Here is a 27,482-nt window from a genome sequence, read left to right as displayed (position 1 = left end):
TAGGACCTTCACCACCACTCGGGTATTCCAGACTTGCTAAGTGATGGTAAGTGCCAAGAGACACTCACCCGTAACCCCTAAACTGAACATGGGAACCAATGAAGATCAAAAACCAATCTGAAATAAAAACCAAAGATGCTGGCCAGGCAATATATGTGAGAGCGAAGAAGAGTTAACATTTCAATTCAAGGTCATTCGTCACTTCTGACAGACTGTTTCAGACCTAAATCATTAATTCTCATTTCTTTATCCACAGATGTTGCCTGGCCTGCTGTGTGTCTCTGTTTTTTTTTGAATGTTGTGAGTCAAATTCTATCAAAAATAATTCATGCAGATCAAATACGTCAGAAGCCACAGTTTCAGAATAACCCACCTGCTGAACCAGGAACTTAAGACTTCCTGTCTGTTTTAAAGTGATTTGGGGATGGTAATCAAGAGAATCCAGAAAGATTAGTGCCTTAGTGTTGTTTCCAGGCCCATTATTGTGGGCATAAGGATGTGTGAGAAGGGAATAGATATTTAGATAATTCTCTTAGAATGAATATTGAGAATTAATGTTCAATTTTGATATTGCATTTTCCTTCAATATCAAAGTAATGCACAGTTTTTTTTGTCCATGCATCTATTATTTCTATCTTGAAACCCTTTACTTGGATGATTGGAAGTTCAAATAGATTTTATATGTTAAGAGTTAAACTCTGCTTATTCCTGGTGGTTGCAAAAATAAGTTGCTTCTATTTGTGGTTTTCCTTTTGTCAACAGTTGGCCAAGTTAATTTCCCTAAGGCCCCTGATACATTTTCCTTTGAAGAAGACAGCAGCAATGATGCTCTGTCTCCAGAACAACCCGGAAGTCAGGAATCCCAGGGGTCAGAGAGTTTGCCTTCGGAAACAAAGTTCACCGAGTCATCGTCACCTCTCGCAACCACTACAATACAGGTAAGATGGGTTGCTCTGTCTGAAGAGGCTTTTAAGATGAACTTTAATCTTAAAAATATATATGCATGAGAATTACAAAACAGTGCACTTTACATTCCTCGTCGATTCATCAAGCTAATACATTCTGAGTGCAAGGTACCAATGTAGCCCTTTTTTTTTGACCAATGCACACTTCAGGTGTTACACAAGACCTAGCCCCTTGGTGTCCAGTGAGAGCAGAGCCTAGGTAGAGGTAGTCCAAGGTATTTCTCTGTTGGCAGCATAAAATCCATCTTCCTTTTATTTGTGGATTGTTGTACAAGCTAATAGCAGTACCCTTTAAAGTCGATATGGAGGAATTTTGCTGATACATTGTTTCGAACTGTGCTGTCTGACTCGGATATAAGCTCATTCAATCTGAAGTTGGAACCACATCAGAGTAAAGCTCCCATGTCTACAGCATACCTACTGGTTGCCAGTTGGAATTGGTTTCTTATTGTCAAATATACTGAGATACAGTGAAGAGCTGATCTTGCATACTGTTCATATAAATCAAATCATTACACAGTGAGGTGAGACAAAGTAAAACAATAACAGATTGCAGAGCAAAGTCTAACAACTACAGGGAAAGTGCAGTCCCAGGAAGCAGAATGCAGAGAGTTTTTACATGTTTGATTTACTTTTATGCAATTGGTTTATTCCTAGAGCCAAATAACCTGGCGGCGCTGTTAATCTTTGCAGTTCTACAGTATCCTTAAGCAAATCCTGCACTTCGAGAGGATTTGTGGCACTTCGGCAAAAAGAATGTGATCTTTGCTAATGGGAGGGACAGTGAGACCACCTAAATTGTCAAAATGTTGAGGCTGTACTTGATTTTAAGTCGCCTTCAAGTAATCTGAACGCACAAGTGCGGTGCTGATCTGCAGATAGCAGGACCTCAGTCGTGTCAAGGATTTGTGCCCCTCCAGTGACCAGGGAGGCTGCCCCAGAATATTTGTGCAGGGTAGAAGTGACTAATACAAGAGGACATGCATTTAAGGGGAGAAAGGGATAAATTTAGAGGAGTCTTTTACAGAGTGAGGTGGGTGCGTGGAACGGGCTGCCAGGGGTAGTGGTGGAAGCAGATGCAAGAGTGGCTGTTAGATATATGAATGTGCAGGGACTGGAGGGATAGGGACCGCGTACAGCCAAAGGAGATTTACAGTAATTTAGCATCGTGTTCAGCACAGGCGTCACGGGCTTGTTCCTATGTTCTATGTTAGAGCAAATAGCCTGTGCAGCAGATGCCCCTTTTTCTGACCCAAAACATCCCCAAAAATAGCTTCATTGTTAGATGTCGTTCTGCCATTCAGTCATCAGTGCACGCAGACTTTCCATCAAGCTGACGCAGAAGAGCCCATTCAGCCTCCTTTGCCTATTGCATGTTGTAGCGAGGTTGTAGTCATTCATTTTCCGTTGAGGAAATGGAGCAAGTAGACTGTTGAACTATAGACCCAAAAAGCATAAATAAAGTTTAGTCATACTCTGAACTCTGTAATGCTGTGATTAGATTACATACTGGAACTGGAACGGAAGTGCAGTCACAAAAAAGCATGGCAAGTGCCTCTATTTCCTTAGCAGTTCCGACATGACATCCAAAATTTTGACAGATTTTGACAAATTTACCTAGATGCGTAGTGGGGAGTATATTGACTGGCTGCATCACAACCTGGTATGGAAACACCAGGCCCTGGCCCACTCAATCACAGTAAAACCTTCTCAACCATTGAACACATCTATATGATATACTGACCTAGGAAAGCAGCATCTTTCATTAGCATCCTCACTTCCCAGGACATGCTCTCTTTTTGCTGCTGCCATCAGGTAGAAGGTACAAGAGCCTCAGGACTCACCCCAACAGGTTCAAGAAAAGTTACTACCCCTCAACCCCCATCAGGCTCTTGATCAAAATGGGATAACTTCACTCAACATCACTTGTCCCATCATTAAAATGTTCCCACAACCAATGGACTCACTTTCAAGAACTTTTCATCTCATGTTCTCGTTATTTATTGCTATTTATTTATATTTGGATTTGCACAGTTTGTTGACTTCTGCACAGCTGAAAGGGAGACAACTGGAAAATAACTTTTCAGGAACTCATAGGGATGACTCATAATCTGGGAAAAGTAAAAATACTTAAAATATTTCAAGCCATGAGAGTAAGACAGGAGGAAATACTCTCACAATTTAACTGAAAGTTCCAGGATTTCTTAAGAATCGCTAAATTATCGATGTTGACACAATGGATACGGGAACTGAACTGTACCAAGGATGTTTGCAGTTTTCATCTTGAGTAAGGCCTTGGAGAAGCCTGCTAAACTAGTTTAAAAGTCCCAAGGAGAAAGTGATCAACCATAGGCGAAGGGTTAGGGTGTCATGATACAAGACAATGCATTCAGAGCTGAAATATTCAGGTGAGCAATATGCTGAGCAAAGAGGTATGCCTTCAAGTTGCATTAAAGCTGAACCCTGGTAGAAAGCGCTCGTGTATATAATTTCTTAAGATATTAAATCAGTCTCCACAGGAGTTGCAGCAGCAGATTAGCGTAAATGATTTTGGAATTTATCTCACTGGCAGTGAGGTTATGTATAATGATATAAGATTGTAGCTAATTTTGTTTTTACCTCAGTACTATTTTCCTATATCCATTAGTGATACCCAAGGTATGCAAATATCTGTCTTGCATATGACTGAGTAACCACTGTTTCCTGGGTAGATAATTCCAATGTTTCGTTGTTAAGTAGATGGAGAAATACATTCGCATCTATATCTTAATTGGTTGGCAGTTTATTTTGATACTGTGACCTGGGTTTCCAGAGACTGCCAACATTCTTGCTGCTCTCATTTGCCTGTATCACGACATTTTATTTCTACACCTTCTCTATTTAAGATAAGGTTTGTCTAAATGCCTCTTAAATGCAGTAATTATATTTGAGTCCACCAGGCAACATATTCCAGGCATCAAGCACTGTGTACTAATCTTACCCCTCGGACCCCTTTAAAACTCTGTCCTCGCACTTTAAATGTATGCCCATTTGGTATTAATAACCCAGCTATGGAGGCAAAGAAGGTTTTGACTATTTATCGAATGTGTGCCTCTCATAACATTCTATCCTTCTATCAGATCACCCTTTGGCCTCCTTAGCTCCAGGGAAAACAATCTTTCCCCATAACTAACATCCTCCAACCCAGGCAATTGGCAATTGCTTTTTCCGACCTCCTCCCCCCCCCCCCACCCCATTGTCAATACAGCCTCTCCTCACCTGGATCCACCTTTAGCTTGCCATCTCTTGCCCTACTTCTCGCCCTCCCCCTCCCATGACACTGGCTGTCTCCCGTCTACTCTTTCAGTCCAAATTAAGAGTCTTAACCCAAAAATGCCAACGGTCTACTTCCCTCTACAGATGCTGCCTGACCCACTGAGTTCCACCAGCAGCCCTGTTTGTTTTGCCATGAATACATTTCTCATTTTGTACACACCCAAGTTTCAAGATCCGCAAGCTGCCACACCAGATGTTTAAAAATCCCAATGTAAATACGTGCATAACTGTTGGCCTGTAAATAATGTGTCGATGAATTTCTGCTCTGTTCATTTCAAATTATCTATACGCATGGTGTCCTAACACAGTTTCCAGGCATGTTGGTGCAATCCAATGTATGCAAAGCATCTCTGAACACCACTTGCATGTTCCTCATTTGCCCATGCCTGACCTGTGGAAGGCGCAGTCTATTCTTGCAGAAGCAAGCATTCACATTTCTGGTGAGTGTAGCTCCAGGGAGTTTAAAAGGAACCTGCCTGAACAAGCGCCAGCCTGCACAGCCCAGTGCTGTGAATCTGTTTCAGGAGAGTATACTTTAAAAAGAAAAGGAAAAACAATTGCTCATCACATCAGTTTCCCTCCGTCCCTGATCTCCCCAATACCTACCCTTCGTTCTGCAAACCAAAATGCAAACTCAAACTATTTGCAGAATGAGTGGAAGAAAAGTGAATTTATGAAAGGGAAATTGCACCTAATTTTTTTTTGAAAAGGGTCTTAAAAGGTGCACCCTGCAGGGTGGATAAAAGGGGAGCCTATACATATAGATTTCAAGAAGGGGCCTGTTAAGAAACCACATGAAAGTTTTACATCTAATAGGCCATATCCCATGGTTGTCTACTGAAGGGGAAAACAGGAACCTGAACTGTTAACCCTTGTGTTCTTGGTGTAGTGCTTGTAAATCTGCAACTTCTCTTATGCCTAGATTCTCTTTTAATAACATGGCAACCAGAAATGTGCAGAGTATTCAAAATGTAGATTAACAAATATTAGATCCAGGTTTAACATAACAGTTCTATTTCTCATTTCTGTCCAACATTCCCTCAATTTTTTGTTTCATCTGTGCAAACCAACTATTTCTCTGAGCAGGATTTTTTTTAAATATACACGGCCTGAAAACTGCAGCACTTAAATTTTTGTTTTGTAATATGCATACAAATGAATATTTAGAATCAAAAGTGAAAAATCGCATACTTCTGATTTTATTAATCAAAGAGTATAATGAAATACAAAACAAAGAAAATCTTTCAGGTTTTGTAAACTATTTCTCGTCTGTCTTTATTGTAAACCCATTGTCTGTTAACACTGTTCCGATGAATTTCACATCTAGATGAAAGATGTGTCTTAATCCTCATTAGATCATCCAAATTTTCCCTTTCTAGTCTGTCCCTGGGTATACATTTCATTGAATTCATAAGACTGAATCAATATTTGCAGACAGCAATAGAAGCTTAAAACGTTCCAACAATGTCAACAAGGATTGACAGTCCCCCCCCCCCCCATTTCCTAGCATGTTGTAAAACATATCAATGATTGTCTTCATTGACCTGGTCTTAAGTTTCTCAGAGATGGCAAATTTGAAATCATAGTATTGCTGCAATATTTTTGAGGAAATCCTTGTGTTGTAGTTCATAATAGTAGCTGAATATTTTTTGTCGGCGTTTAGCCGGCTAGCGATTTATTAAGGGCTCAAGGCTTCCACTCTGTGTTTATTGTTATAATTATTTTTTAAACAGTGTTGCAACTTGGCTTAGTAACAATGCAAGTACATTGACGCTTTAAAGTGTTTCAAACTAAAGTTTGTAGTATGTTTATTGTTTAGAAAATTTATGGATTATATTCATAAAGACATTAATTACAAGGAATATCACAATTATATAACAGATTTCAAAATTCTATTAACATAAAACAAAATAAAATTCCAGCCGCGCATCAGCAAAGACTATGTGCGCTGGAGCATTTCTGGTACTGCGTGGCCGTGCACCTGCACAGCTTCAAGGGAACAGTAGGTCTGTCCCTCCAAAAATAAATGCAGTAAATAGTTAGCAATTTATAGTGGCCTCATAGCAGAGCTTTAGTAGTTTGCGCATTTATACTCCACGTCCTTTGCTTCTCTGCTTTGCCACATTCGCATTATCCAGTAAAAATTGCTACCCTGAATTTATCTGCCCTGATTTTTTGAAAATTATTCATTCATTCTGCAAATATTAAATATTTCCATAATTCTATAATTTTGTTGCAGTCATCTTCAGTAGGGTCTATTCCACTTCACTTCCCCTTGGCATTATCTACTTACAAATTTTGAACAATGGTTATCCTAACACCGATCATTGTGGAACTTAACTATTCTCCTTCTTCTGCTCTAAGCTGCAGAAATTTGATTGCACTTTCTGACTTTACCCCAGACCAATTCACTACCCGTTGTGATCCTGACTCTGCATCCTCTGGCATTCATTAATCTATCAATAACAAAGGCTATTTAAAGATCAGGATCTGCTACATTAACTGTTGCCTTCTTAAAAACAAGCAACAAGGTTGGATATTATTACACTTTTTGAGATATTCTTCTGTCCTCTCCTTTCATTAGAACTCCATTATTTTTCCCACGACTGATTTTTAAGCTGACTGATCTACAGTTTCCAGAACATGTTTTCATCCCCTTTTATATACAGTTCCTACAAAATGTATTCACCCACCCCACCTTTTTGACACTGATTAACAGAAAAGACTTGTGACAAAGTGTAAAAATATTTCCATAAATTGGTCTAAATTTATTACAATTATTAAACACAAAATAATTGATTGCATAATTACTCACCCCCTTCAAGTCAGTATTTAGTAGATGCACCTTTGGCAGCAATTGCAGCCATGATTCTGTGTGGGTAGGTCTCTATCAGCTTTGCTCATCTTCCCCCATTCTTCTTTACAAAACTGCTCAAGCTCTGTCAGGTTGCATGGGGATCGTGAGTGAACAGCCCTTTGCAAGTCAGCCACAAACTCTCAATTAGATTGAAGTCTGGACTCTGACTTGGCCACTCCAGGACCTCAACTTTGTTGTTTTTAAGCCATTCCTGTGTAGCTTTAGCTTTATGCTTGGGGTCATTGTATTGCTGGAAAACAAATCCTCTTTCAAGTCACAGTTCTTTTGCAGACTGTGTCAGATTTTCATCAAGGATTTCCCTGTATTTTGCTGCTTTCATTTTACCCTCTACCTTCACAAGCCTTCCAGGGCCTGCTGCAGTAAAGCATCCCTACAGCATGATGCAGCCACCACCATGCTTCACAGTAGGGATTGTATATTTTTGATGATGTATGTTGTTCAACTTACGCCAAAAATAGCATTTAGTCTGATGGCCAAAATGATCAATTTTTGGTTTCATAGACCATAGAAACTCTTCCAGCTGACTTCAAAATCTCCCACATGCCTTCTGGCAAACTCTAGCTGAGATTTCATGTGAGTTTTTTTTTCCAACAGTGGCTTACTCTTTGCTACTCTTCCATAAAGCTGTGACTGGTGAGGCACTCAGGCAACAGGTGTATGCACAGTCTCTTCCATCTCAGCCACTGAAGCTTCTAACTCCTCCATAGCTGTCATAGGTCTCTTGATGGCCTCCCTCACTAGTCCCCTTCTTGCATGGTCACTCAGTTTTTGGGGACGGCCTGCTCGAGGCAGATTTACAGCTGTGCCATATTCTTTCCATTTCATGATGATTGACTTAACTGTGCTCCAAGGGATATTTAGAAATTTTCTTGTATCCATCTCCTGACTTGTGTTTCTCAATAATCTTTTCACTGAGTTGCTTGGAGTGTTCTTTTGTCTTCATGGTGTAGTTTTTTGCCAGGATACTGACTCACCAGCAGTTGGACCTTCTAGATACAGGTGTATTTTTACTACAGTCAATTGAAACACCTTGACTGCACACATGTGATCTCCATTTAACTACTTATGTGTCTTCTAAAACCAATTGGCTGCACCAGTGATGATTTGATGTGCATTATACAAAGGGGTGAATACATATGAATTCAATTATTTTGTGTTTTATATTTGTAATTCATTTAGATCAGTTTATAGAGCTCTTTCTTCACTTTGACAGAAAAGAGTCTTTTTCTGTTGACTAGTCAAAAAAAGCCAAGTTAAATCCACTGTGATTCAATGTTGTAAAACAATAAAAAATGAAAACTTCCCAGGGGGAGGGGTGAATTCTTTTTATAGGCACTGTAGACACTACATCAACTAACCAACAGTCCTTTTCCATGATATCATATTCTCACAAATTATTAAATATGAGCAGTAACACTGTTTATGTCCGGATTATTTCAGAGTGCTTGAATGTAATTGATTCGCACTAGTATTTCTTTAGAGTTTATTTGGTTCTTTTAATGTATGCAATTTTCTGTTTTAAATGTAGCCATTTTGCTGCTCATCATATATCACACAGTGTTATCTCCCTGAGGAAAACCCCAGGTGAAACATTGCATTTCACCTGATGTGAACTCCCACTTATTTATTGCGCTCAGGGAGATGGTACACACCTCAAGCACCTGAAGGCACACAATCAACGATTCAGGAACAGCTTCTTCCCCCCGCCATCAGACTACTTCACTATATATACATACTACTTTCTGAAATTCACAGTTTTTATGATTATGTGTTGCAATGTACTGCTGCCACATAACAGTAAAATTTCACAACATATGCCGGTGATATTAAACCTGATTCTGACTTTCTTCCCCCGGTTGTCCTTCAATGACCCTAGTAATATTGCAATCACCGTGTATGGATCCATAAGATATTTTGATTGATCATTTAGTTTCCCACTTCCTCTATCTTTTACTCCCTAAACCCAAAAACATCTCCTCTCCCTACTCTCTGTGCTGATTCAGGGTACTGGCCCAAATTATGGTTGGATATGGTTACCTCAGAACTGCTGACGTGCTTCAGCTTTTGAATTGTGCAAAGGATCACAAAATGGTTGTATTCTGACTGTTAAGAACAGTGCAGTCAGTGTACAGTAGAAGCAGGAAAGACCAGGAGAAAAAGTGGAAATGGAATGGTTAGGTGAATCTAGTATTTTAATTTCTTAATAAATTTTAATTTATGAAATTACATCTTAATATAATATGACTCATAAATGGGTGCACTAAATAAAAGTATTTGAGTTTTGCAATACTGTATTACTGGGTATTGACATGTCAATTTTTGGCCTAGTTATCCAACATAATTGTACATCAGCTAACTCTGAACTATCTCAACAAAATTTTTGAATACAAAGCCACCGGACCTATGACCTGCCTCCATACAGTATTTCCAGGGTTATGTGCAGATAATTAACTTGCAAGAAGTCAAGTTTTAAAGATGAAAATAAAGGAATAAGATTACAGTTTACTAACTTTTTTTCCCACTTTGCTTTACAGTATCTTCCTCACCTCTCCCAGCATTGTGACGTAAAGAGATCTGCACCTAATAACCAGATCAGTCAGCCAGGAAGCCAAAACCAGCAGAATGGCCAAGTTACCACACCAATTCCAGTGCCAGCAATTGTTAAAGTAAGCCCAAGTCACTTGCCTTCCTTCAAGCCACAAAAGAGCTCTTAAACATTGCTATTGAAAAACTGAAGGAAGATGTTATATTAGTCCACAAAAGAACAGTTGTTTCCTCGGTAAAGCATCACAGGAAATATTTGAATGTGATGCTTTGCAGGATAATGTGGAGAGTTTTCTGCTTTCTCAAAAGCTAATGGTGTAATTCCTTTATTTTTTTCTGTTGGCTTGTGTTATCTTTAAAAATAAATCAGAATTACATCAATGTCAGAAGAAGCTGTTTGCAAAATAAGATAAATTTTTTCAGTTGCAGCTAGAGAGGAAAATAAGAAAAAATATGCAGAAGTGGCCAGGATGTAGGATAAGGGTTGCAATGAGGATGCTGGAGGTGGGAATGAAAAACATCACAGGGATGCATCATAGTAAATACCGTATCTGTAGCATCTGATGAATGGGGCTCGTTTTAATTTGGCTTAGACTCAGCTCAATTTTTCAAGTCCAACTTGCACAACACAAAGTCAGCTTTGGTGTGAAAATGAAGCAGTCCCTTTAGAGCAGACTGCCATGTGAGCTAAGTCATTTAATGCAAACAAAAACACATCAATTACAGTGTAAGTTACATTGCGGAATACCTATCGGGAGTGTCAAAATTCAAATCGGATGTTAAGCATTGACCATCCATCTCCAAACATTGTTGCAAATGGACTTAAATTCTTGTGCTGAAGTCAATAATTTTAACAATAAGGAAGGAATGCCAAATGTTTTGCTACTTGACTGCAACTACTAAACAATGTGAAATGAGCTTAAGTATTCCCTTTCATCCCTTCCATTAAAATTAGACAAAGCCATCATCAGATGGGAAGAACCAGCGACACAAGAAGCCAAAGGACACAAAGCCAAAGGTGAAGAAACTGAAGTACCATCAGTACATTCCACCGGATCAGAAACCAGAGAAGTCCCTCCCTCCGATGGACTCGGCCTATGCCAAGCTGCTCCAGCAGCAACAGCTCTTCCTTCAGCTGCAGATACTAAGCCAGCAACAACATCACCAGCAACATCAGTACAACTATCAAAACATTCTCTCTAGTCCTCTGAAGTGAGTAGACTAAACCTTTGCCTAGATGTTTGGAGCAATACTTCAGAGCCATACAATCATAGGAACCGGTCCTTCAGCCCATAGTTTCCATGGTGACTATCAAGTCCCACCTATTTACCAACTCACCTGAGAAAATCAGTATTAGTTTTCAAACATTAGGAAGGATGTACAAAGGGTGAAGTTCAACAGTCAAGTTCAGAAGTGTGTCTGTGTGAGCAATCAAGGCCAAACTTCTCTCTCTCTGCTTTGTTCTTTAGTGCTGTGAAATATCAAAAGATAAATTCTAATTCAGACAAATTCCAATACAATAACTAAAGAAGGCTGAATATACTGTTTTCAATGGTTATTTTGCTCGTAATTGGTTATATCCTGCTGTATAGTACTTCAAGAAAGATCGATGATGGAAAGGTTGGCAAGTTAATTGCTGAAAGGAGAGTGAGGATAACGTTTGCATTGCAACTGCTAATCATGATTCAGCAATGTATACCATCCATTGTGAAAAATTACCGATATCCAGATACGTTAATCCAGCTGAAGTGAGTGTTTTCAATGCTTTTTCCAGGCACTCTGGTGATCAGATCTCCAGAAGCACATGCACCTCAACTACTACTATGCCAGGCAGCAGCATATCTCCTGTGAAGTCCACGATATCAGGTCAAGCCACCAGCTGCCCTTTGAAGCCAGGACCACTTCCGTCCAATCTGGATGATTTAAAGGTATATTCAAATCCACATTCCATGTTTACTTTAAAATGCCTTTATGCAAATAATTTTTTAAAAATTGAATTGTATTTCAAATGTGTGATGATAGCAATTAATAACCTTTTAGATATTAAAATGTGCTCATTATATCCAGAAACTCAACTTATTCTTGCTAAGTGTGGTTACAGAGGAAGTATAGAAAGATTACATTGGTTTTCTTATTGGATGGGTGGATTGTGGGAAGAATTTAGTCCACTGTTAAGGCACTGTAAAGAGTTTTGCACCAATTTCCTACTGCACTTGCATCAGAAGATTGGAAGAACTCATTTAAATGTTAACGTCGGTGAGATGTCCTTTTTGCTGATGGAGAAGATTGAAAGTTTTATTTATTATGCAGCAATAATCCAGGATTTATTGCAGCTAATACTCTGGAAATTAAGACACATTCCCTCTTTCACTATTTGATTCTCCTTCTCTGCGTGGAGATATTTTTGAATTTCTTTTACGTTAGTCACGGTAGTTCAGAATACAAGTCTGATGTGGATAATGTTGCAGGAAGTGCATTGTGTATTACTCTGCTGCAGAGTCCCTTTAAAACTCATGTCAAGCATTGCAGTAGTAACAAATCTGATCATTTGATAAGACTCCAGGTGCCATCTCAATATGGCTTTGTGCATGAAGAAACTTCACCTAAATGCTTAATTTGATCTGTCAGGGCTTGCCTTATTATTAACTTCCTTGTTGTCCTTGCTTTCTCCAGGTGTTCTCCTAAATGTCTTGTTATTTCCCGTGGTTAATTGAGGCATGATCCACTTGTGATTCACACAGATATGCATTTATTTTCATAAATGTGGACACAAATGGATACATAGGCAGGTGGAATACAAGAGCAGTCTTTCTTTACTTCAACGAGCTTTTCACCAGCAGATACTTCTTACAGATTGGTGCCTGAAAGTGACTGTTGTAAACCACAGTACAAGGAGTTTCAGCTAAAGTGAGACTGCATTCTGTTTCACTAGATTTCACAGGCAAATCACGTGAAATGTAATTATCCCATATGTTAAAATATAGAACTAGTTATATAATTTCACCAACTATGTAACTGATAAACTAGGCAGGCATTTCAACACGTATGCTGCCTGTTGAAGGTAGAAGGAAGTGAGAACAGGAATAGAATGATCTTGTAGCATTTGGTTACTATAAGCGTGAGTTCTAATGTAGGATCACTGACTGTTCATTTCCCTCCATAGATGCTGCCTGATCTGTGGGGTTCATTCAGCATTGTGTGTGTGTGTGTGTGTGTGTTGCAGAGCATTGTCAATTACATTTATGTCTATAGCTGACTGGCAGGCTAGGCAATGCTGCTCATGTTAATTCTGGTCACACTGAGCAGAGCGTTGTAGGCTGTCTCAGCAGTGGGCAGGGCTAACACTTGTGTTGGCCCTGCACACAAAACAACGACTGAGGCAGCCATGTCCAAGTCTTTCACCTTGGGTAGTGAGTATATGTTTCTTAATTCTGACTTGCAAGTAAATAACTGACTATAACCTCATGGACTCAACTCTTAATTTAACATTTTACTTTATTGTCGCCAAACAATTGATACTAGAGCATACAATCATCACAGCGATATTTGATTCTGCGCTTCGTGCTGCCTGGAGTACAAATCAATAGTAAATAGTAAAAATTTAAATTATAAATTGTAAATTGAAAATAGAAAAGGAAAAGTAAGGTAGTGCAAAAAACTGAGAGGCAGGTCCGGATATTTGGAGGGTACAGCCCAGATCCAGGTCAGGATGTGTTCAGCAGTCTTATCACAGTTGGAAAGAAGCTGTTCACAAATCTGGCCGTACGAGTCTTCAAGCTCCTGAGCCTTCTCCCGGAGGGAAGAGGGACGAAAAGTATGTTGGCTGGGTGGGTCGTGTCCTTGATTATCCTGGCAGCACTGCTCCGACAGTGTGCGGTGTGAAGTGAGTCCACGGACGGAAGATTGGTTTGTGTATCTTTTTATCTTTTTAACCGTTACTTTAACTTGCGACATTCAACTGAGAGGAAAACTGAAGTGAACTGATTGGACAGTTCTGTATGTGTCTTGAAGGCGCTTCCTCTGCGGCTACACCCATTTGACACCTCAGTAATACCTTGGATATGGATACCAGATTGCAACCTACTCCAAAACCTTGATAGTCCACTATAGGATGGCTTGGAGACACAAGAGACTCTGTAGATGATGGAAATCCAGAACAACACACACAAAATGTTGGAGGAACTCAGCGCATCAGGCAGTACCGATGGAATTGAATGAGTAGTTAACATTTTGGGCCGACACCCTTCATTCCTGATCAGTACTGACTTACTGTCCACTCTTGAGGTCAACCCAAGGCCACATTTCAAGTTTTCCTCCAATTACTTTAACTGGACACATGTACACATTAAGGAACCAAAGTATGTATAAGTGTGCTGATGACTTCTGTCAAGCGGCTCCCTGCCACGTACTGTTGAAATAGAGCAGAGATTCCCAAAACCTTTTTTATGCTGTGGACCAATACCATTAAGCCATGGACCGCAAGCTGGGGATCCTTCCACTGGAGCATAGTTATAGTTTACACAGCTGCATCGTACAATTTCATTTTATTTGAACTAATCTATGAGTTAATATTTCCTTGAGGAGATTAAGTAATCAATTAATTAATACTTCATATGTATTAATTAGAAATTAATTTTGGAAGTCTGTAGGGCACAGAAATGTGTACTTGGAGCGTGTTAAGGAGAGGGCCTTGGCAATTCCCTTGACTGTTATTCTCTGTGGGAAGTTAGTGCCCCTATCTTTTGTGAGATGGTGTAATCCTGTTTTTATATTGACCTTGCAGGTATCAGAATTGAGGCAGCAGCTGAGAATAAGAGGCCTTCCTGTGTCTGGTACAAAAACGGCCCTCATGAAGAGACTGAAACCTTTCCAGGACTCCAGTGGAAACAGCCTGCCGGTCAGCAGCACCAGCACCACCTCGTCCAGCTCAGTCAACGAGATGACGACTGCATCGTTCCCAATAACCTCTGTGACCTCCCTGTCGAGCTTTCAGACTCAGACTGCCACCACCGTGCTGCCGAATGGCTTCTATCAGTTTGGCAGCACCAGCTCAACCCCGCCCATTTCCCCAGCGTCGTCCGATCTTTCCGTAACTGGCTCCGATTTGAGCGGGTTGCCCGATAGCTTCAGCGACGTACCCGTGCCATCCCCGCAGCTCGGACTGCAGCCATCGCCTCTTCAGCTAAGCGCTGAGGACAGCCTGATGAGCAGCATGAATGGGGGCAGTATTCAGGCTGACATGGAAGGTTTCGACACCCAGAAAGACAAAATGCTGATGGAAAAGCAGAAGGTTATCGATGAGCTGACCTGGAAGCTGCACATGGAGCAGAAGCAGGTGGAAGAACTGAAGATCCAGCTTCAGAAACAGAAGAGGAACAATCAACACGAGCAGCAGTCTTCCTCTCAGCCACTCTACAGTGTGTCTGTAAAGCAGGAAAACCTGATGTCCAGCTGCCCGTTTGCCGGGCAACAGATAACCGACAGGAGTATGACACCAATGATCTCCTCCACGTCCAGCAACAGCTCCACAGAAAGCTTAAATACCTGTGGCACACCGCAGAAACCTGGTGTGGTGAACAGTCAGATGTGTGCGGAGACCACAGAGCACAGCACGGTGAGGTCACCGCCGTTCCTGAGTCCACAGTGCTCACCGCAGCATTCTCCCCTTGGAGCAATAACTGGCAGCCCTCAGCATGCCAGCCTTCCCCCATCCCCGAGCAACCACTTCCTTCTGCCAGTGTCACCTGCCCCCCCGAATGGAGATGGGCGTAGTGGTTCACCCCATCAGCTTCAGTCCATTCCATCTTGCAACGCTCAGCTCAAGATACAGGTAAAACTCAAACCTAGTTTGAAATGCACTTGTTGAGTGTTATGTGGTCCTTGCCTTTTATACCACCATTGGTTACAGCAGAAAATGTCTGTGGCAGCAGCTGTGGGTCACATTAGCCAAGATCACAGATGCTATTGTTTATAATATGAAATATACAGCTTCTTCAGGCAAACGTATATGTCCGAATGCTCACTTCCATCTCATTCAATCTGATAGGGAAAAGATAAAGTCAGATGTATCAGTGTTTCAGTAGAGTAAAGGGAATTACTGAGGCAGGAGAGAGGAGCTGTCTGGAAGGAGACACTAGTAGGAATGATGGGAAAACAATGGCTGGGGTTTCTGGAGCAATTCAGAAAACAGGATAGATACGTCACAAAGATGAAGACGTATTCTGAAGGGAGGGTGAGGCAACTGTAGCTGACAAGGGAAGTCAAATACGGAGTAAAAGGAGTGCAAAGGACATATAATAGAACAAAAAATTAGTGGGAAGTTAGAGGATTGGGAAGCTTTTTTAAAAACCAATGGAAAGCAACTTTAAAAAAGAGCCATGCGCAGAGAAAATATGAAATATGAAGTTAAGCTAGCCAATAATATAAAATAGGGTACCAAAAGTTTTTCAAATATCTACAGAGTAAAAGAGAAGTGAGATATCAGACTGCTGGAAAAGAACACTGGAGAGGTAGTAATGGGGGGGACAAAGAAATGGCAGACGTACCTATTAAGTATTTTGAGTCAGACTTCATCGTGGAAGTCACTAGCAGTATGGCAGAATTTTGAGAATGTCAGGGCAGTCATGAATGTAGCTGCTGTTACTAAGGAAAAGATGCTTGGGGAGCTGAAGGTTGGAAAATGGATAAGTCACCTGGACCAGATGGAATACAACCTATGGTTCTGAAAGAGGTAGCTGAAGAGATTGTGGAGGCATTTGTAATGATCTTTCAAGAATCACTAGATTCTGGAATAGCTCCAGAGGAATGGAAATTGCAAATGTCACCCCAATCTTTTAGAAGGGAGGGAGGCAGAAGAAAGCAAATTATAGGCCAATTAGCCTGATTTCAGTGGTTGGGAAGATGTTGGAGTCTATTATTAAGGATATGGTTTTGGGGTGCTTGGAGACGAGTGATAATATTTGTCAAAGTCATGATAGTTTCCTTTAGGGAAAATCTTGCCTGACAGATCTATTGGGATTCTTTGACGAAATAATAAGCAGGATAGGCAAAGGAGAATTGGTGGATGTTTTGTATTTGGAATTTCGGAAGGTGTTTGACAAGGTGTTGCACATGAGGCTGCTTAACAAGATGAGCCTGTAGTATTACAGGAAAGATACTAGCATGGATAGAAGATTGCTGACCAGCAGGGGGGAAAGGATGGGAAGAAAATGTGCCTTCTCTGGTTGGCTGCCGTTAACTAGTGGTGTTCCGCAAGGGTCTATGTTGTGACCACTTATTTTCACGTTCTATGTCAATGATTTGGATGATGGAATTGATGGCTTTGTGGCCAAATTTACAGAGTAGATGGGGAGCAAGTAATGTTGAGAAAGCAGTGAGTCTGCAGAAGGACTTAGACGGATTGGGGAAATGGACAAAGAAGCGGCAGATGCAATGTAATGTAGGGAAGTATATTATCGTGCACTTTGCAGAATGAATAAAAGCATAGACTATTTTCTAAATAGCGAGAAAATGAAAAAATGAGAGGTGCACAGGGGCTTGGGAGTCCTTGTACAGGATTCCCTTAAAGGATAACTTGGAGGTTGTGCTGATGATAAGCAAGGCAAATGCAATGTTAGCATTAATTTTGAGAGGACTAAAATATAAGAGCAAAGATATAATACTGAGCCTTTATTGTGAGCAGTTTTGGCCCCTTAGCTCAGAAAAGATATGCTAGCATTGAGGAGAGTCCAGAGGAGGTTCATAAGAACGATTCCAGGAATTTAAGGATTAATGTATGAAGAGCGTTTGATGGCTCTGGGCCTGTACTCACTGGACTTCAGAAGAATGGTAGCGGGTGGGAAATCATGTTGACACCATCGAATATTGAAAGGCCAAGATAGAGTGGACATGGAGAGGATGTTTTCCATAGTAGTTTAGTCTAGGACCTGAGAACACAGCCTCAGAATAGAGGGACATCCATTTAGAACAGAGATGAGGAGGAATTTCTTTAGCCAGAGGGTGGTGAGTCTGTAGAATTCATTGCCAAAGATGTCTGTGGAGGCCAAGTCATTAAATATATTTAAAATGGAGGTTGACAGGTTCTTGATTAGTAGGGTATCAAAGTTTACAGGGAGGAGGCAGGAGAACATGGTTGAGAGAGATAATAAATCAGCCATGATGGAATGGCAGAATGGATTTGATAGACCAAATAGCCTAATTCTGCTCCTATGTCTAATGGTCTCATCAACTTAATCTCCTCAGCATTTAGCAAAAAATAAGGTGGCTAATGTTGTGGATGGGAAGATGCAAAGAAACAGTCCTTTAACTGGTTCACTTCAGGAAAAATGAAGATAAAAATCAAAACAGTTCAATAAATATTAGGGATTGTGATATTATCAAAATGAAGTTCTTTACAACTTTTACTCTTAATATAGAATACCGCTTTCTGTGGCTATATTATGTCAAAACAATGACATTTTAGATAAAGAAAGATGTTGAAATCAATAAACTATTGAAAAGAGGAACTTACTGTACAGCTGTTTTTAACCAGTAAAAACTAATGTTTTAATATTTATAGTGATGAAGTATTGACAGTTACGTGTTAATATGGTTGATGAATCATTTTTGGTTCTTTAGTGCTCAAAGGGCCAGGAGGTTCAGCAACAAAATGGCAGTCCACAATTCCAGCAGCACCTCCAACAACATATAATACGACAGCAGATCCTCAGAAAGGTAGGTTTCAATAGGTACATTTAATGTCAGAGAAATGTATACAATATACATCCTGAAATTCGTTTTCTTTGCAAACATCCATGGAAACAGAGTGTCCCAAAGAATGAGTGACAGTTAAATGTTAGAACTCCAAAGTCCCTCCCAGCTCCCCCTCCCATGCATAAGCAGCAGTAAGACAACTTACCCCCCACTGACTAGCAAAAAAACATCAGCGCCCTCCACCAAGCACTCAAGCGTGCCGCAAAACATCAATAAAGATACAAACTTGCAGTACCCCAAAGACTACTCATTCACCCAGTAATTCGACATACCACAGGCTCTCTCTCTCTCTCTCTCTCTCTCTCTCCATAATAAGGGAAAAAGAGGTGTCCCCGTTTCACAGCGAGAGGGGAAACATAACAAACAACTCGCCGACTCATGCTGTTAAAAGTCTGTTGCATCGCTCCCTCCGGGCTTTGTGCCCAAAGAACTTGGGTCTTTGGGCACACAACCAGCTCGCAGCTTTCGATCTTCCATCTCCCATGATGCACCAGATGGTAGCACCGACCTTGAGTCCACCCGCCTCCAGAGCCCTGAAAAACCAGCAGGCTAATCTTCTAGGCCGCATCCTTGGCACAGCGAATCGCGGCCAGTCTTGAGACCCCAAGAGCGGGTCCTATTCCCGCAAAGAACCCAAGTCAGCATGTGACTCCAAGTCAGGGTCTTCAAAAGAACCCTGAAAAGGAAAAAAAAGAGATATTAAAGATAGAAAGAGAGCTGTTTCTGAAGGTGCAAGCAAAGGTGTCATCATCCTCCCAAAGCTATTTATAGTTTATGGCTTACCTCAGAAGTCACTTCTATGCACTCTCACATTAAATGGGATGTATTGATCATAAGTAGTTTCTATATGAAATAGACGACGTACTGATGGGAAAAGTGCTTCCTGCACCGCTGTTGTTCAAGGGAGCATGCAATAGCATAATATTCTCACCTTCACCCATTCTCAACCCTTAACTGTGCAATGCAAGGACATGTATTTGATACATTGACAAAAATAGCTGTATCAGCTCTATTATTTAATAAAGATATGATTGCATAGGAAAGAAGATTAATGGGGATGTTGCCAGGGCTAGAAACATTTAGCTATGAGGAAAATTTGGGTAGGCTATGATTGTGTATATTGGAATAGAGGAGGCTGAGGGGAGTCTTAATAGAGGTGTATAAAATTACATGGAACCAAGGCCAAGCAAAGAGGAAAAGCAATTTCCTTAAGCAACAGGATCAGTGAACAGAAGTAATAGACTTAAAGTTATTGGTAGAAGTATGCAAAGAGAGATTAAGAAAATATTTCTCAACAAGGTTCTGGAAGTATTAGGTGTCTTTGACTGCCTGGCTGAAAGGGCAGTGGGAGCAGATGCCCTCATTCCATTTGAGCCATACTTGAATGTATATTTGAAGAGCAATCATCTGCAGGTTATTGAGATCCAGAGCAGATGAGATAAGGTTGAGAGTTCTTTTTCAATCCAAGGGCCATGATATAAGATCATAAGACCATAAGACATAAGAGTAGAATTAGGCCATCTGGCTCATCGAGTGTGCTTCACCATTCAATCATGGCTGATTCTTTTTTTCAGCTCCTCAACTACAGTTCCCAGCCTTCTCCCCGTAACCTTTAATGCCATGTCCAATGAAGAACCGATCAATCTTTGCCTTAAATACACCCAACGACCTGGCCTCCACAGCTGAATGTGGTAACAAATTCCACAACTTCACCACCCTCGGGCTAAAGAAATTTCTCCACATTTCTGTTTTGAAAGGGCACCCCTCTATCCTGAGGCTGTGCCCTCTTGTCCTAGACTCTCCCACCATGAGGAACAACCTTTCCACATCTACTCTTCCAATATTCAAAAGGTTCCAATGAGATCTCCCCAGTAAGTATGGTTCAATGATTATCTGTGACAGTTGCAAAGCTCTTTTGCCAAGTTAAAAGGGGGAGTGTCGTTGCAGTTACCACCTCTTGGTCATCATGACGATTCTTTGCCAAGTAGAATATCAAAATAGGGATGTGGAGCCCGTAGAGTGGCAGATCATGACTGAATTACCACTTCCTGCTTCTATTTCTTGTTCTTCTACTCTCAAATTTCAATCCAGTTTACATGACAAAAGTCTAGAAGGCCTAGCAGTTAAATTCTTCCTTTCACTAAGATCTGACTATTGATAACTATCACGTTTCGATCTGAGATTTGTGAACTCACAGAAATAACTGACAGATGAACAATGTAGTAATAAATGCATTAATTACATCTTTGGTCAAATGCAGTATTGTGGGAAGTAAGGGTGCTGATCAGTTATAGTTTGGCCCCTTGAAATTACCTTTCACACCCTCCATAAATTTTAGCTTGTAAATGATTTTAAATTCCATAAACTAACAACATTTATTCATTATCACTGTATGTTTCTGTTGGACTATTTTATTTAGATGAATGTACCTAATTCTGCAAATCAAGTTGGTCAAAAATTTGTCATCAATACTGCTTCCTTCTGTAATTCAAATTCAACCCTTAGCAAGATCAAACAACCTCCGTCGTACGAAGATGCTGTGAAACAGGTGAGAACTCCAGGAGATCTGCAGATTTTCTTGTGTTTGAGAATCAATTGTTAGTGCGTGTAACTATTAATAAGCTATAATACTTTATCCTGAACAGTTTAGTGTCATTTAAATGGTTAAACTGGAGAAGCTGGGTTGTTCTTGCAGCAAAGAAGACTGAGAGGAGATTTGATAGACCGTGACCATATCAGATAGAATAAATCCCAATACCAACTGATTCAAGGGCAAGGAAACATAGCATATACATGGAAGAGAGACCACATGTGTAGTAAGTTGTCACAATCAGGACCTCACTGACTTTGGAATGGTAAACATCAAATATATAAGGTCTTTAGTAGGGAATTGGGAAGCCCAGTGTGAGAGAATAGATAGGTTGAAAGTATTTGGGGAACATTAAATGGAATTGTTCTTCCAGGAGATGGCAGAGACTGGAACTGGCCATATCCTATGTCTTAACCAATCTTTGACGCCTGACTCCATGAGCCATTTTTGCATATGTAATAAAAAGTTGAATTATGTGGCCAATCATATTTCAGGCAGTATTGGATATTTACCGTTCTGTGCTACTATGCTTCTCTTCTGTTTTATAAATTAATTTTCCGTTATTTTTCTGCTGATTTTATTCACCATAATAGTCACACTAATAGTTAAACAATTTTTTTTTGCAGGGAGCAATATTTTAAGATTGTAGGATTTTTAATAATATCTGTTTTAAGCAAGGGCTATGTGGATAAACCAGAGGCCACAGCCTTTTTAGAACAGAGGTGAAGAGGAATTTCTTTAGCCAGAGGGTGGTGAATTTGTGGAATTCATGGCCACAGACTGTGGAAGCCAAGTCATTGTGTATATTTAAAGCAGAGGTTAACAGGTTCTTAGTTAGTAAGGGCATCAAAGGTTACAGGGGAACCCTTCACAGCATTTAAGCATATAGGGCAGGAGGGTAATAAAACAGCCTTAAGCAGACTCAAAGGGCAGAATGGCCTGTTTCTACTCCTATGTCTTATGGTCTTATATTTTTATTTTACAGTTTACACTGCCTTTTGAAACATTCAGAAGGCAGTGGCTAGATTTTATTGCATTTTAATATTCTGTTAAATGTAAATTTGGTTAATCAGTTCTATATTATGATTTAGTCAGCTGACTTCAAATATTCTTATTGGTTGAGACCTACTTTACATAGATTATTCTTGTTTCTTTGCAGCAAATGTCTAGAAGCCAGATGGATGACCTGCTGGATGTGCTGATTGAGAGTGGAGGTGAGGGATTTTGCATATGTAATATGTACTTGAAAATTATTGAGTCTGCGAGGAGGAAAGAGTTCTGGCAGACATTAAAAAACAATGATTTTTAGTCTCTTGTGTTACATTTATGATGTAGTTATAATAGTGGAATCATTGAAAACTTAGAGCAAAAGGTGACCTTTCGGCCCATCATGTCAGTGCTAGTTGAGAAGGGGCGACCACTGGCCACTAAAATCCTGTTGAGACTGAAACCAGGAGAGCTTGATCCATAGTCCTGCAGGTCACAGTTCTTCAGATCATATCTGGACACATTTTAAATGTTGTGAAGGGTTCTGATTTTACCACCCTTTCAATCAGTAAAGTCCAAATTCTCTGCCATTATCTGAGTGCAAAATCATCTTTTCCCTCAGAGCTAGTCAGCATTGATGGAGGGAGAAGGACAGACTGTGTTTCTGGTCGAGCGGTTCATCAGGGCTGGATTGTTTCCTCATTTCTTGTCTATCCCTCTGTAAATTAATTTAAATCTCTACTGCCAGTTTTTTTAAAGCTGTCATTCAAGGGAAATAAAGCCTCGGTATGTCCTTCAATTCTATATACCTGAACTTCGTCTCTCGTTCATACTCTGTTCCAAACGAAACAACATCTCCCTATTCTATCTTTCCATTGTTTGGGGGGGGGGAACAGACAATTGGCAGAACACTTGCAGACAGATGCAGCAGTGGTGATCACCACAATTCAAGTATTTGGAAAAAAATAGATCTGACAAGATTGAATTCCCTGTCAGCATATGAAAAAGACTATTAAGGCAAAGAAGAACAAAAGCTGCATTCACCAAAAGCTTGAAGTAAAAACAAATGTTGTTGGAAATAATCAGCAGCTGAGGCGGAATCTGGGGAGAAGGAAGCAAAGTTAATGTTTTAGGGCAATGGTTTTTCATCAAACTGGCCACCAATATGAAACTGTTTCCTTTCTCTACAGATGCTGTCTGACTTACTGACTGGGTGTATATTATTTATAAAATGTTATGCACTAAAATTCTTCCATGCCAGAAAGCTCTTTAAAAAGGCAACGCACAGTATGCATACTCTGCTGAATCCAAATCCAGGCCTTGTTTGTGTGTTCTCCATGAGAAAACATGCGTTTTCCTTTGGTGTTCTGGTTTCTTCCCACAAGCCTGAAATGTGCTGATAGATTAACTGGTTACTACAAATCACCCCTCACGTAGTATGTGGCAAAGTAATCAAAGAGGAATTGTTGAACAAGTGAGTTGCAGGGCAAGATGGGGATCAGGTAATTGGGATTGCTTTGCTTGACGTATCTTCTTATTAGAGCTGTTTACTTTGCAGAAATGCCACCAAATGCCAAAACTGATCACCACTGTGCTCAGAAATCGGTGCCTCAAATCACAGTCTCTTCAGGAGCCTCCACTGTGACTGCACCTAGGTCTTCAACAAGTCCTTTTAACCACATGTCTCCTCCTCCGCTCTCCTTTGACCATTGTGCAAGCAACAGTGACAGTCAGCTTGAGGCCCTCCTTAACTCGCGGAGCTCCTTGAGCAGGGGAGGTGATATTACACTGCTTAAAATTGGCAGTGAGGATTCCCAGCTCGACGGCATTGGAGAGGGCTTTTCTACCAACTCCCGGGAAGAAATGCTGAACACTCGAGAAATTCTGGAAAACCCCCTTTCACCAATGGAGACCCAGATGTCGCCTTCTTCCACACATAACCATGTTATGAACCTAGGTCTTACAGAAACTCCCTTGGAGAACATGGACTGGCTAGATCTCACACCACCCAGCTCAACAGCGGGCTTTGGATCGGCTGGTTCCTCCACCCCGAGCATCTTCTCTGCAGATTTCCTGGACGTTACAGACCTAAACTTAAACACAGCCATGAACTTGCAATGGTAACATGCTCAGGAAACTAGAAACAACAGGTAAATTTAAAACCATTTAAATGGCAAAACAAATAAAAAGGAAGCATATTCCTTGTGTATACAAGTATGTTGGCAACTGTAAAGTAAATAGAGGAATTCATTTGGCTACAAGATGGTTGCCCTGTAGTTGTTGCATGTAGCACTGCTTGAATGAGTTAAAAGCTTCATAAAGTTATGTATTACTGTGGAAAGTGAACGCGGTCGAATCACCCAGAGGACACCTGCTTTAAGTCTAAATCCGACTAAGTTGGCGGGGCAGTATATAGGTGAGAAAAACCGGCCAACTCTCAATTTGACCTTGTGCACACAGCCTGCATTTTTGCCTTGTACATAGCTTAAACTTACTCATAATTTTGCAAGATTTTTATATAATTTTTATCAGAGGAAGATTCTTTACTAAGCAAGCAATACTTGCTATCTTGAACAAAATACTTGCATCCTTTCTGAACCACACTTGCAAAGTCACCCTAATTTATGCAAGTATTTTATTCTTTGTATTGTGAATACATATTTTATTGTTCACTTTGCACAATTAAGAGTAGAAAAGTTTGTCACATTTTGCTTGTTTTATATATATATATAATATTTTATATATATATATATATATAAAAAATGTCTGCTAAGTATTAAGATTTTAGAAGGCATTCCATGCAGATACTTGGTATGATTTTTTTTAAAAATCAGCGAGTATGAAATTATGCATTGTAGTTCTATGTATTTCTATTGCTATTTGCTGACCTGAAAATATAGGAAATGGGATGGGTAAGTGAGAATTTGTTGTTTTACTTAGGATGCTATGAGAAAACATTTCCTGCCTTCATCCACCCATAATGAAGCTCCACTCTACAAAAAGCAGTGAATTCTGCAATTGCAGATTTAAATCGAATTGAAACAAAAGAAGCTTTCCCTGCTAGTTCGGAAGCTGGAACTCCCTACGTAGATCTGCAAACATAATCCTGAGCGCAAACTTGGATATTGACCAACATTGATCTCTTTTAACTATTTTTAGCGAGCAACTCATAGGCCCATGTTAAAAAAAATTGATAAATAAGGAATCAATTTGAAAGGGAACAACACCAAACAAGAAGTTGGTGACAATAGTTCCAACCCTCGTCTTAGTGTAAAGAACATAGTTTATTTTTGGTAAATTTTATTCAAACCAAAGAAGTGCTCAGAAAAGAATTATTTTCGTACCATTTTGTACTTTATATTATCCCTTTTTGCAATGTTATTTGCAATAAATGTAAATCAATGTGCCCATTTTGGAACAGCTAACTATTCTGAAATCTCTGGGCACAATTTGTGATGTGATTGAAATTTTAGCTAAGGATTTTCTTGTATAGTAATAACATAAATTAATATTGTTCAGTTCACCTTTAGTTTCTAAAATGTAAAAGCCATATCTGAAAGGTACTGTGCAGGGAATTAATATTTATTACCGACTATATTTTGAACCTTCTAGTTTCCTTGCTTATTTGCTACCTTGAAATTTCAAGTATGGACTTCTCCAAATAGTCAGAAAAAGTCTATATCATTATAAGAATTGTAGTGAGTAATTATCTTTTGATGTCTGTTCAAAAGCACTTCATTGTCCAAGTTCTCTTTTGTCAATGTCAATGGCATACCTACAATTTGTTTTGTATTAGAGCTAATTCTTAGACAGAGTAACCAGGCAGTTTCATCTCTTTCAGTAAAAACCTGCTACATCTGGTTTTCCTAGTGTTCTCCCATCCAAGTATTAATTGGGTAGAGGCCTGATTAGCTTCTTGACATTAGATAGAGTCAGGCATCAATGGATTCCTTATTTTCTGTTCCTTTTGACTCCCCCCACCCAAACCATAAGCAATATTGTAAAATAGCCTTGAATTAAATCATACTTGGAATGTATAGACTCTTATTCTAATAAGTATATCTCATTCCCAGGTCAACATCAAGGTATGAAGGGCTTTGATATTCTTTGTGAACAAACATATCTGATGATTGCAGTATATTTTTAACACAACAGAGTAACACAATATTACACTGCTTTAAATTATAATCGCCAGTCAATCCACAACTGACAACCTGTGCAAGGCTAAAGAGAGTTCCCAGTGAATACGACAGAATTGCCAAATCATGATAAAATTGTGCAAAATGTAACAGTGATCACCAGCATTCAAATTTAGCACACTCTGTATACCTTTACACTGTGCATGATGTCATACTAACTTTCATTTAATCCTGCTCATGTTCATACAGTCTTGTTACTCAGATGGTACTGTAATACTCTGCTGACATGAGTGTGTGTCTAACATTTTAGGAAAGTATTATTTGCTATCTTCAATGAAAGATTAAGACATTGGTAGATTTCTTGATCCATTTGAGAGGCATACGAACATACAAATTATGTATGAGTTGAGGCCACTTGGCCATCAATCCTGACAATCGTTTAATAACGCAAACACGAGGAAATCTGCAGATGCTGGAAATTCAAGCAACACACACAAAATGCTGGTGGAACGCAGAAGGCAGGCAGCATCTATAGGAAGAGGTACAGTTGACATTTCAGGCCGAGACCCTTTGTCAAGACCCTCCTGACGAAGGGTCTCAGCCCGAAATGTCGGCTGTACCTCTTCCTATAGATGCTGCCTGGCCTGCTGTGTTCCACCAGCATTTTGTGTGTGTTGCTCGATCATTTAATAAGATGATGGATGATCCATTTGTGACCTCAATTGGACTCTGTCACCTACCTGCAGCTATCTTTCACTTCCTTCTCCCTTTCAAGTATCTTTCTACCTCTGCCTTTTATGGAAGAGAGTTCCAAAGATTCACAACCGATATTGACCAAACCATTTATTGATGTGCATCTTAAAGGCATTGTTCCCCAGTGAGTGATCCTTACAATCAAAATCAGATATTCTGCTGTGATCAGCAAGTAGATGCAAGATTTCTTAATCTCAAAAAGACACAAAACAGAATTATTTCTTTAAAGAAACCATTTGTAACAGCTACAGCTGCATGCTAAAATAAAGAATCTCATGTGCATGGAAACCAGTGATCAACAAAACCACACTAAATTCTGTCAACATAATTAATCTCCACTTGAGACAAATGAACACTTATAACTCTTAAAGAATCAGGACAAAAATACTGGCATATTGAATCATCTTACCAGCAGAAGTCACTGGAGAACTTCCCATGATTTGTTCCATTCAGAACAACGCTAACTCTGCAGTTACCTGCAGTCAAATTGAACAGTACAAGACACAGTGATGATACAATGACATTAGTACATTATAAATCAGCCTGATTTTGATATGATA

The 27,482-nt window shown here is 39.9% G+C and overlaps 1 protein-coding gene across 5 annotated transcripts in view; it reads left to right on the top strand.

Moving 5' to 3' along the window:
- Nucleotides 1-26,694, top strand: part of myocd (myocardin) — a 714,017-nt gene extending 687,323 nt beyond the window's left edge. For all 5 annotated transcript variants that reach the window (XM_063074257.1, XM_063074258.1, XM_063074259.1 and 2 more), the window contains 9 exons: nt 763-938; nt 9,693-9,824; nt 10,658-10,914; nt 11,477-11,630; nt 14,486-15,532; nt 18,319-18,414; nt 20,873-21,001; nt 22,203-22,257; nt 23,589-26,694. In XM_063074257.1, the coding sequence (XP_062930327.1) occupies nt 763-938; nt 9,693-9,824; nt 10,658-10,914; nt 11,477-11,630; nt 14,486-15,532; nt 18,319-18,414; nt 20,873-21,001; nt 22,203-22,257; nt 23,589-24,154 (2,612 nt within the window). In that variant the 3' untranslated portion in view covers nt 24,155-26,694. The remainder of the gene's footprint in view (nt 1-762; nt 939-9,692; nt 9,825-10,657; nt 10,915-11,476; nt 11,631-14,485; nt 15,533-18,318; nt 18,415-20,872; nt 21,002-22,202; nt 22,258-23,588) is intronic.
- Nucleotides 26,695-27,482: the final 788 nt, after the last annotated feature.

The sequence above is a fragment of the Mobula hypostoma genome, chromosome 22, assembly GCF_963921235.1.
Source record: "Mobula hypostoma chromosome 22, sMobHyp1.1, whole genome shotgun sequence".
NCBI classification, from domain to species: Eukaryota; Metazoa; Chordata; class Chondrichthyes; order Myliobatiformes; family Myliobatidae; genus Mobula; species Mobula hypostoma.
The sequence above is the reverse complement of the archived record's forward strand: the minus strand, read 5'-3'. Positions and strand labels throughout refer to the sequence as shown.